This window comes from Clupea harengus, chromosome 19 (genome assembly GCF_900700415.2).
Source record: "Clupea harengus chromosome 19, Ch_v2.0.2, whole genome shotgun sequence".
Taxonomy (NCBI): Eukaryota; Metazoa; Chordata; class Actinopteri; order Clupeiformes; family Clupeidae; genus Clupea; species Clupea harengus.
Window position 1 is genome coordinate 13009987 of NC_045170.1, and position 11999 is coordinate 13021985.

Here is an 11999-nt window from a genome sequence, read left to right on the forward strand (position 1 = left end):
GAGACTCCTCAGCAAGAGGGAGTGACAGGAATCTTTATGCCTCTCAGCCCCCTCTCGCTCGCCTCCTTCTCTGCGGTGACATCCCGCTAGCTGTGATAGCGCCAGCCGCTCCACCTCTGCCTTGATCAAGCGAAGTGGCAGCGCTGGCGTGTTGAGGTGAGGACGCGCTGACAGGGACGGCGGGGTGGCTGCTTAGGTGGCACATTTCGCCTGACATTGCAGCGTGCATGGAGGAGGGAGAGTGGTTGTCATAGGTAAAAGGTTTGTCGCGTTCACTGCAGTCCCGGTTATTTTTTCTCCTTTCTGCGCTCTCTCGAATTTTTTTTTATATTTCTTTATGCACTCGACACTATGACACCCTATCCTGTTCACTCTATCCATCTCTTATAGTCACTTGTTCTTCTCTTTCTCTTTCTCCCTTCTGTCTCTCTCCCTCTCCTTCGCTTGCTATATCTCTCTCTTTCCCCCAACCCTTTCCCCCTTTCTCTTTCTCCCTCCCCCTCCTTACCACTTCCTCTCTCTCTCCCTCTCTTTCTCTCCCTCCTTCTCTCTTATCCTCTATCCCTCTTTCTCTTTCCCTCTATCCCTCTCTCTCTCTTTCCCTCTATCCCTCTCTCCCCTCCTCTCTCTCTCTCTCTCTCTCTCTCTCTCTCTCTCCCTCTCTCCCTCTCAGGCTCTCCATTCAGAGATGAGATCACTCTGGGCGTGCTGCAACTGCAGGAGAGTAACCGGCTGGAGATCCTCAAGCGCCGCTGGTGGGAGGGGGGACAGTGCCCTAAAGAAGAGGACCACCGGGCCAAAGGTGAGTCTCTCTCTCTCTCCCTCTCTCTCTCTCTCCCTCTCTCTTACACACACACACACACACACACACACACACACACCCTCACACACACCCTCATCCTCACCCTCACCCTCACCCTCACACACACACACCCTCACCCTCACCCTCACACACACACCCTCACACACACACATCCTCACACTCACACTCACACACACATACCCTCACACACACACTCACACACACACACACACACACACACACACACCCTCACCCTCACACACACACCCTCACCCTCACCCTCACCCTCACCCTCACACACACACCCTCACCCTCACACTCACGCACACATTTATTCTTTATTTCATGTTAAAAATGAAACGACGCTACTTCTCGCCTCTCAATTCTGCTGGAGAGGAACTAGATGGGGGTTGGTCCCAAATGAGCAAGATTGCCTTTCTGTAAACCGCTAAAAAACAGACCAGAGCTTCCAGCATCCCGTACTCCCCCTGAGGCTGTCCCATCATCATGATGTTTTACACCAGTGAAGGTTTGGGAGCTGGGGCGGAACCAGCCCGCCAGGACCGCTCCTAGTGTTGCTGAATTTAATTGGGTTTGCCATGAACCACACACCTAACAGATGCTTGCTCTCTGTCTGCGGCTTCCCAGCTAAGAACATTTCCCTGACTACTTCAACAGGGACCTCTGACCTGACCCAACTAGATTCCCTGTAGGCTGCCTTGCCAGAGGAGACGTGCAGCTAGCAAGAGCACACTCTCACACCTCCCCCATTTCAGACCCATTTGTCAGAGACAGAGATAGGGGACCCATGGCTGTGGAGATACTCTTGACAGAGTCATACCTCAGCAAACTACGAAGGCACTGACAGAAGACATCGCTCAAAAGTTATTTAAACAAACGTGACACAAATGAAATCAAGAAGAAATCAAGAAGAAATCCAGAAATCAATTTTCAGTAGTCCAGAAAAATACTAGGGTAGAACAAGGTAAAAAAAAAAAAACTGCTAAAACGGTCTTTGCAGCTGACCACTGGGGGGGTCATGATGGAGTGTGAGGTTGTCTTCTTGCTTCCTCCGTCTCTGGTTCCCTCGATCTCCTTTGTCCTTATGTTTTTGTACAGTACAGAATAGCCTGCCACACCCAACTGGTTCCTTGGCTAGGCCCTCTCCACCCAAATTTGGACGCTTATGAATATGTGTGTTACCATATTTACGTCCTAATCACCATAAATTACTCCCCTCAAAAGACCTGGCTGGTCTCCCCATGCACATCCCCCCAAACCCTTGTGAGCAGAGTGACCCCATGAGTGACCCCATGAGTGACCCCAAGATTGGCCCCAAGATTGGCCCCATGAGTGACCCCATGGGCTGCTGTTAGTTTGGTCTCCTCTCTGGAGGCACCCAACATACCAATTCATTATCAACATACCGACTCATGTCTTGCTCTGCGTTCTTGGAAATAAGGTTACAAATAACTGCAATACAGGTTATATTGTTTTTTACATAATGATAGGTTTAAAGAATAATACCATTGTGTTTTCCATAATAATAAGGATCCAGGTCAGATGCATTGGCTGTTATATATAAGGAGGTATAATACTTGATAATGGAGCTTACAGATAACAAATCTGCAGGCATTCTTGAAAACCATATGCAATATTTCAGTCTTTATTTAGTTGCCAAAATGCAAAATACCATAGAACACTTGAAGTTCATTGAGCAGAGTTATTATTTTAACAGTAAAGATCAGTGTCCATAAGCATCTAGAGAGATGGGTTTAATATTTTGGGTGTAATGTTCTCACTTTTTCACCTGAATGGCGCTAAAAGGCAAAACGTCATATTCACTGGGCCGCGTGCCATGTGGGCACATCCACACAAATTAAGCAGATAAAATAAGTGGCCTATTAAACACTGGTACAGGAGCCAGAAGGAAAATCAGCCCAGTCACCATTGTAGCTCATTAATCATTTTCACAGCCTAAGCCACACATGATAATGTGGGGAGCAAGACTACTGTGACACTCAAAATACATTGAACTAAAAAACATCATCATTTTCAAGCACTAAAAAATGCATATAATATGTGTTGCCAAATCCTCTATTGTTTGCATAATTTAGTGTTGCATTGCAAAAAAATAGAAAAAAAGTATGACACTTTACAGGATATACTGTAATACCAAACAAACAATTCTGAAATGCTGCAATATGTTTTATGACAGCGATGTGTTTCATGCTACAATTTCTGTGGTAAAGTAGAACAAAAAGTGTGTAGTCAGTGTGTTGAAGTGTGAAACAACATCACAACATTGTAGCCCTAATGTTGATCCATAGTGTCCTCTGTATTTAGAATAACATTTTTATGAACTTCACATTTACTGCAATGTTCTCCCTTGACTTACAGTAAATCTTTAGGAAATCTTATCCACCCGTGTAATCCCCAAGGCCCCACAAATATTTCAAGCCAAGCAGCTATCGTGACACCAAGAACAAACCTTTTCATCGGTTGGTTTGCCTTTTGCAATACTGTAGACAGGGGCGGACTGGCCATCGGGGATACCGGGGGAATCCCCGGTGGGCCGACGGGGTTGGGATGGTCCAAAATACCGGCCCACTCCGCTCACCAAACGGGTAAATTGAGTGGGCCGGTCTGACAGTAACTCCCGGGCCACTTTTCCCCCCAGTCCACCCCTGATTGTAGATACCACTATTGAGTGTGATAAAGTTACCGTGTGTGGTAAATGCCGTCAGAGGTACGGTGGTTAGTGTTCCTACCTAACCAACAGCTGCCCTGAGTTCAATTCCTGGGCAATGTAGGAGGTTTTATTACTTTCGGTAAAAGTGTCTGCTACAGTAAGTACCACAACATTACTGTAGTTTTTCTTTTTGATAGCCCATGACTTACATATACAGCAGTAATAGTGGTATAGCAGTAATCTATATTTTCTTGACATACGTGCACATTTCAATGCAAATGTTGTATTACCACTTTTGTATAGTTGTTAACAAGGCTAGAAACAAACAAAACAAAGCAAAAACAGAATACAGTTTCCACCAAAATCAGAATAATCTGTTTTATTTCATGTGTATCGTTTCATTTGTCTGTCAAAATACAGCATATTTACATCTACAGTTATCTCAATTTTGTCCGGTTTTGAACTGAAAGTTAACAGTTTTGAATAGAGTATCTAAATGTTTGCAAAATTTGCTGTAGTTTTGCCAGAGTTTTGCTGGTGGTGAACATTGACTGAGACAGGTATCCATGAATTTTCGAAGAAGTAGTCATTGAATGCATTTTGTATCAAAACAATGCAAAAGTATCCACACTTTAGTTCACATAGTCTACTGATGATGAATGTGTCAAGTTTTTTGTAGGTATTGAGGCAGGTATGAAAATTATTGTAAAAAACTGTTGTAGGGAACAGATCAATATGCATTTCATGAGAAAGTTTATGTTGTTTTTGGCAGTATTCTACAGTCAGTAAAAAGCACCTTGCTTTTATTATGTTCCCACTTTCAATTGGGCTCTGCAGCTTTCATTTTCTATAACAGAAAAAAATTAGCTTATTTAGTGTATACAAGTAAGGCAAAAATTATCTGTTTGGTTCATACAGAGATGACTAAAGGAATGGACATCTTCCCAAATGCAGAGCTCATCACCACTACCATCATCATCATCATCACTATCATCATCATCATCACTACCACCATCATCATCATCACTATCTTCAGCTGCAGCACCACATTCATCGTGATTGTCATCATCACTGTTATCATCATCGGAGTAACTCCCATTATCATCATCATCATCATCATCAAACCATTTCAGGTTTTACATAGACTCTTCTAAGTCTACCAATAGTCATGATGGTAGTAATGCTTGCAGATTAGGGCTATTGCCTTCAGTCAGTTGGATCTAATGGCCAGACAATACTGAGAGAGGTTTTCTCTTTCTGCAGTTTTGATACCCATAATGCCTTGAATAGCTTTGTGTGTGTGTGTGTGTGTGTGCGTGTGTGTGTGTGTGTGTGTGTGTGTGTGCGTGTGTGTGTGTGTGTGTGTGTGTGTGCGTGTGTGCGTGCGTGCGTGCGTGCGCGTGTGTGTGTGTGTGTGTGCGTGTGCGTGCGTGCGTGCGTGCGTGCGTGCGTGCGTGTGTGTGTGTGCGTGTGCGTGCGTGCGTGCGTGCGTGCGAGAGAGAGAGAGACAGAGAGAGAGAGAGAGAGCAAGAGTGAGTAAGACTGAGCAGAAGAGTGAGAGCAGAGAAAGGCAGGGGAAGTCTGCAAGTGTGTGTGCGTATGTGTGTGTGTGTGTGTGTGTGTGTGTTCGTGTGTGTGTGTGTGTGTGTGTGTGTGTGTGTGTGTGTGTGTGTGTGTGTGTGTGTGTGTGTGTGTGTGTACATCTGATGTTTTTACACAGACACTACTGTTTACCCTCAAGGGCAGATGATTTTTAACACATTCTATTTGCCTCGAACAGGAAGGACATTTTGACCCTCTGCTTTTGACACTTTTGTGGCTGTTGTTTATCATATTCATATCCTAGCTCTCACGTTGCTGCCGCCGACTCAGATATCCGCATACGGGGTTGTCATACCTCTTAGGTTTTCCCCTAATACTATTAAGGGAATCATGCACCTAATCTGTTTTTATGCATTAGATATAGTGCATTATTCACAGTAACAGCCCACAGGTGCAATAATAATGGGGGGGGGGGCATTATGGACAGATGGATGTGTGGGCTGGGGGTTCGCCGGGTTTAGATGGTCTAGGAAAAGCAGCAGGGTTGTTTTGCTCTGTTTTGGTCGTGTTGGTGCTCTGCAGTGGAAGGCAGATTTGTGCATTTGTTGGTGTGCATATATACTTCTGTGTATGTATGTATGTATGTATGTATGTGTGTGTGTGTGTGCGTGTGTGTGTGTATGTGTACATTTCTGTGACTGTGTGATCTAATTTATGTATGTGCGTGTGTGTGTATGCGTATGTGTGTATGTGTATGTGTGTGAACCAATTTGTGTACATGCGTGTGTGTGTGTGTGGGTGTGCATGTATGCGTATGTGTGTGTGTACATTTCTGTGACTGTGTGAACTAATTTGTGTACATGCTTGTGTGTGTGTGTGTGTGTGCGTGTATACAGGCCTGGGCATGGAGAACATCGGTGGGATCTTTGTGGTGCTGATCTGTGGGCTCATCATCGCCGTGTTCGTGGCTATCATGGAGTTTGTGTGGTCCACACGCCGCTCCGCCGAGACTGATGAGGTACGCCCTCACCCCTGCCACGGCCGACATCACAGACACCCCCCAGTAGGTTACCGTGGCATCATGCCACCCCCCTGTGCGTGTGTGTGTGTGTGTCTGCTTGTATATGTGTATGTGTGTGTGCGTGTGTGTGTCTGCTTGTGTCTGTGTCTGTGTCTGTGTGTGTGTTTCTCTGTGTGTGTGTGTGTGTGTGTGTGTGTGTGTATGTGTGTTCTTAAGTGTGTCTGTGTAGGTGTGTGCACCATGTGTTGTTGCTTCGGTTCTTCTAATACCATTTCTTCGGTCAAATGTAAGCAACTGACCAACAGACAATACTTCACACCATTTGCAATAGGCCAGTGCATCTATTCCTACTAGATACACGGTTGAATATAGTGGAAGAAGCAGTGTTGGTGCATTCCCAACTGTTCTAATTAGCTGTTGTGGTGATTTAGCCATGTTGTACTGCAGTCAGTTCATTGGAGAGGGCCCTGCAACAGTTTGTAATCTCCTCTACTTCGCATTGATTAAAAAAATTGATTGGTAGCAGAGTGAATCAAACCCGGAAGAAAACAATAGTGCTTACTCCCTCCTCCCTCTCTCTTTCTCTCCCTCGCTCTCTGCCTACCTCTTTCTTGGTCCCTCTCTTTCTCTCTATCGCTGCCTATCTTTCTCTCCCTCATCCTTGTTCTTTTTCCCTCTCTCTCTCTTTTTCTCACTCTCTCAGGTGTCCGTGTGTCAGGAGATGATGTCAGAGTTCCGGAACGCCATCTCCTGTAAAAAGAGCTCCCGTTCCCGCCGGCGACGACCCCTCTCCAGTTCGGCAGTGCTCCGGCACCCCACCCGCCTCACGCTGGGGGGCCCTCGCCCCTTGAGGCTTGTGCGCGAGATGCGCCTTAGCAACGGCAAGCTGTACAGCGGGATGGGCCCGTTGACGGGAGGGGGCCCCCCTCTCGGGGCCAGAGCTGGTGCCATGGGGCCGCCGGGTCCAGCGGACATGGGCCCGGGACCACAGCGCCTCCTGGAGGATCCACTGGGCGCTGCAGTGTCCAGCATGCCCTCTCCCCCCGCGCCGGCCCCTCAGCCGGGCTCCCTGGGCGCCCCGGCGGCCCCGCCTCGCGGCTGCACCCACGTGCGCATCTGCCAGGAGTGCCGGCGGATCCAGAGCCTCCGCTCTGCCTCCTCCTGCTCCCGGATCCCGCCCCTCCCCTCGGCCACCAGCTCCCTGCCACGGCTGCCAGCCCCGCCCCCGCCCTCCTCGTCCACAACCGACAGCGAGGGGGGCGGCTCGGCCAGCCCCCGCCGTCACAAGACCAAGCCTGCCCCTCCACCCCGGCCCCTCCCTCCATGCAAAGCCCCCTCCACAGACTTACTGAACAAGCAGGACTGAGAATAGAATGTATGGGCGGGGAGAGAGAGGCGGGGTGCTCACCTAGAGAGGAACTCATTGGAACTCCTGCCACCCCCCCATCCCCCCCTAATTTTAAAGAAAAAGAGACCCGACAAACAAAGCAGCTGATAGGAGAGGCCCACTTTATAACAAGCCCTCTGTATTACTGATAAACAAAAACAAAAACAAACAAACAAAAACAATGAAATGAAAAGGTTGCTAAAGGAAGGGGAATAGAGAGAGGACAGAGGCTCTGATGGTCCTGGTGAGACAGGGCATCTCCATGACATGTGGCTCAGTGCTAGGGTGCGCCCTATGGGTTTTACATTGACATAAAAAACCAGTCGACCTACGTGGCCATGCTCTATGCAACATGTCTGTGCACTCATGTTGGTTGGTTTCCCATGATTCCCTTCAAGAGGATATGGCAGCTCTTTCTCAGAAGCAGGAAGTTGGCTCACCTGGTCTGGGATCTATCCTCTGAACACTGAATACAATCTGGAGGACTAACATAGACCATAAGCCCCTGGGAGAGAAAGAGAGAGAGATAGAAGGTACACATTTCACAGTGACAAACACCAAGAGTGGAGGTGCAGTGGGCTGTGGGTGTAAACGCCATCTTTAATGGAAGTCTTATATTCACCCTTGAACTTAACATTATTCAGAGTGACTTTTAAAAGGAAAGGGCAAGAAGAAGATGATGATAAAGAAGAAGAAGATATCAGCGGTCCAGTTTTCTTTCCTTTCAAGCTATTTGCTTATTTCCTTTTTCTATATTCCTTTGTTTTCTTTCACTCAGTGTGTTATTTTTTTCTACCATAGCTGGTTCCCGTGATTCGGGCTGGTTGCCAGGGAAACTAATGTCTGAGATTTGTCATGTGTTCTGTTTTTTTTTTTTCTGTCAGAGGTGGACAACAAGAGTGCAGAGACTAGAGACAGAGAACTAGGACCATTATTAGTTCACAATGGAAATATACAGACAGAGGTGGCACTTGTGTTCCCGGTTAAGAGGTTGGGAAAAAAACAGGCACTGAGCACAGACAGACCTGTAGGCATATTTACGCTTGTTCTTTCCAGGTTTAAGAAGGGGTCCATGTTATTGTTCATCTTATGTTATGCATGAGATTGTTTATGTGTGTGTGTGTGTGTGTGTGTGTGTGTGTGTGTGTGTGTGTGTGTGTGTGTGTGTGTGTGTGTGTGTGTGTTTGTGTGTGTGTGTGTGTGTGTGTGTGTGTGTGTGGTTGTGTGTGTGTGTGTGTGTGTGTGTGAGAGAGAGATAGTGAGAGAGCGAGAAAGAGTGCCCAACAGTGAACATATGTGTGTTTGTATGAGAGTATGTGAGAGTATTCAAATGAAACAAATGAGTCTGATCAGACATTTTTATTATCTCTTTTTCCTTCCTTGTTATTTTTTCATAAGAATTTCTATACCAGTCCTAAACGGATTACAACAACAGTGAAAAACAATGGTTATTATGATGATTCTATTGTTATTATTCCTATTGAGATGTGGGGTTCCGTAGGAGGGGTGCTACCCTCTGCTGTTCAAATATATAGATAAAGAAATGCATTTGGAATAAAAACAGCTATTAAAACTAAATGTTGTATTAATCATGCTGTGGGTCATTGCTTGTATGTGTCTGTGCTTGTCTGTTTATGGGGGGAAAAACATGAGTATGTGACACATGGTATAACACAACTATGTATATAGATGTATTTATATACAGATGTATTGTAGCTTTATATTGTAGCATAATTTGATGTTGCTTTTTTATTTATTATTTAGCAACAATGGGATGGAGTGCCATTTGAAACAAGAATGTGTAAGACCCTATAAATCTCAACATTGCTGAGATGACATCAACATGAAGGTCAAACCTAAGAGATGTGCGTTGCAGGCCATGTCTTCTGACCACAATGCAGAGATCACCCTTGCGTTACAGCCTGGTTTTATAGAGAGATTGTATGCTCTGGAAATCTTTGACACTTTGGGCTTGCCTCAAATTAATATGTGACAGTATACAACTGTGGTACATATTTTTATGATCAATGTGCCACCTTTGAATGTCCTTTAAAATGCAAAACATAAACACAGAATTGTACTGCTGCTGTTTGTTGACTGCCCACACCTGACAGCACTTCATGCGGCCATTTTGAAAAGGCCTGATCTTACTATCGTTTCAAAAAAAGATAACAACTGAAAACATGAGTTGAAATCTTAGGCTCTTTTTTCCAGTGGCCAATCCCTCAGACTTCACAAAAAAATCACGCACGGTGTGCTCCCCCCATCTGCCAACGAGGACACAATTGCTATCTTCGATTAAAGCTCAGCGAGCATCAGTCCTGTTCTGTCCTCTGTGAGGAAACCTAATTCTATCAGAGACGGGGCGCCCCGTGGGGCCAAATGGGAGAAATAAAGGCCAATGTAATTTCACAGATATTATCCTCCTGATGAGAAGATCAACTGATGGAGAAGTGAGAGGGAGGGAGGGGGGGGGGGGGGGGGGGGGGGGTGTCGAGCGATGCCTTGTGCGCCGATGAAAGGAAATTTCAGCTGCTACATTCGAACCCCTTCGGTTGTAGGCATGAAAAGAACATTTGAAATTGAAGCGAGCGACTGAGGACATCCCTGGGCACAGTGGCACGAACAATACAGGGAAAGTGGGTGGGTGGGTGGGGGGAGTCCAAAATGCACTGACACCGAAGGAAGCAATCGGGTCAGGTGGCTGTGCGCGAGCTCGCACCTTGAAGCATGAGGACTCGTCGTCTGTTTGCAAGGTGCAGAGAAGAGGGTGGATGTCGGCCGAGAAATGTAAACTACAATGTCAGACAGTCAGAGGACGCTGGTGCTTCTTGTCATCAGGGAACTGTTGCTGAGCTGTTGTTGATGCCCTTTTGACAAATTCAGACTGATTCCTCTAAGGTTCAATAAAGCCTTGTGGTACTTTGAGTGTGGTGCTTGGCAAGACTGACACATTATTATTATGGAACACTTGGCTATTATTTACATCAATAGTTCACAAGCAGTGGACAAACATTCTCGTTTTCCTATAGATGGGAAAACTGAGTTCTATGTTACCTTTAGATGGGTTTGAAATGTAGGCTGCTTGTGTTTACTGGGAAGAATTGTGTCACACCATTATATTTAATGACCAGCTTAAATTATCTGAGCATGTAGTTTCTGTCTCGAGGTCTTGTCAGTTCACACTCTATACTATTTGGAAGATCAGACCCTATCTCTAACAGTATGCTATACAACTTATTGTGCAGGCCTTGGTTATGTCTAAACTAGACTATTACGATGCAATTTTAGCAGGCCTGCCTGCCTGCCTGACTGTGTAGTGAGACCATTGCAGATGATACAGAGCGCAGAGGACACCCTTCACTGGCTCCCTGTAACTGCTAGAATTCAATTGATATCCCTCACTCTGGCCTATATGACAGTCACAAAAGGCACCTGCGTATTTAAATGCTATGATGCAGCTCTATCCCCCTCTCAACCACTTTGCTCCTCTGATGAGCGTTTTATGTCTTTGCTATCTCTCTCCAGCGAGAGAACACAGTCAAAACTGTTTTCGATTGTGGTTTTTCGCTGGTAGAATGACCTATCTAGTGCTCTTCGTTCCAGTAACCTTGGTACATTTCAAAAGTGCCTTTTTTAATTAGCATCTGTTTAATTGGACAATTTACCTGAGACCTACTTTATTGTCATAGTGTTCTCATTAGGCTTATTTCTGTTACTGTCTTCATATTTTATCTGTTTTCTAATGTCTTTTTTTAACCATCACCATAACCATAGTCATGCAAGTGCAGCACATCTCTCATGTTTTAAGATTTCCATATGCAGAAAACCACGTTTTTCGAAAAACAGGTCGCACAGAAAGATTGGCAAACATTACAACAGCTTGTTGCCCATGCTAATAGCACGTTTCAAATACTACAATAGCGATGTAATAATAAAATAGCAATATTTCAAAACATGGTTGTTCTAACTGTTTAATCGGTGGCCTAAAATGCAGTAGACTGGAGCAAACACTCCAAAGTCTCTTTTATTCCTAATCTTTGTCTAAGGCTGGGTATTTGATCAAAGCTTTTCACAGATCGAAACAAATCCTACAAGGACGGAAATATTATATATGTTATTTTTCTACGGATATAACAAAATCCTATAGGCTATAGCCTATTACTTCAATAAATTGATAACACAATACCGTGACACATTTTTGGCGCTTGTTGACTTAATTGTAAGGATGCGTGATTGTGACACAAGATTAACTTCAAGAGTTCACCACGGGGCGGCAGCGTAACCACAACAATTGAATCTTGCTGTACATTTTTGAGACACTGATATTTGTGCACATCTTTATTTTTGTAATTATTGTGTTGAGTAAACTAGCCCATAATACAGGATCGTTCACATAGCAATCGCAATAGGGCTTATGTCAACATGATGCCATCCATTTAGGATATTTTACTCTTTCACATAATAGTATGGTTCAAACTATGTTTAGATACAACAGGTGTATCAGGTGTAAAGCTGTATTGTATGTCTTAATAGCTACATATGTGACACGTTT

At 45.1% G+C, this 11999-nt stretch overlaps 1 protein-coding gene across 1 annotated transcript in view; it reads left to right on the forward strand.

The window, feature by feature from the left end:
• Positions 1–8599, forward strand: part of LOC105891985 (glutamate receptor ionotropic, kainate 5) — a 71240-nt gene extending 62641 nt beyond the window's left edge. Inside the window, exons 18-20 of the mRNA XM_031585972.2 lie at positions 674–802; positions 5933–6099; positions 6761–8599. Of these exons, the coding sequence (XP_031441832.1) occupies positions 674–802; positions 5933–6099; positions 6761–7423 (959 nt within the window). The 3' untranslated portion in view covers positions 7424–8599. The remainder of the gene's footprint in view (positions 1–673; positions 803–5932; positions 6100–6760) is intronic.
• The last annotated feature ends 3400 nt before the right edge of the window (positions 8600–11999 follow it).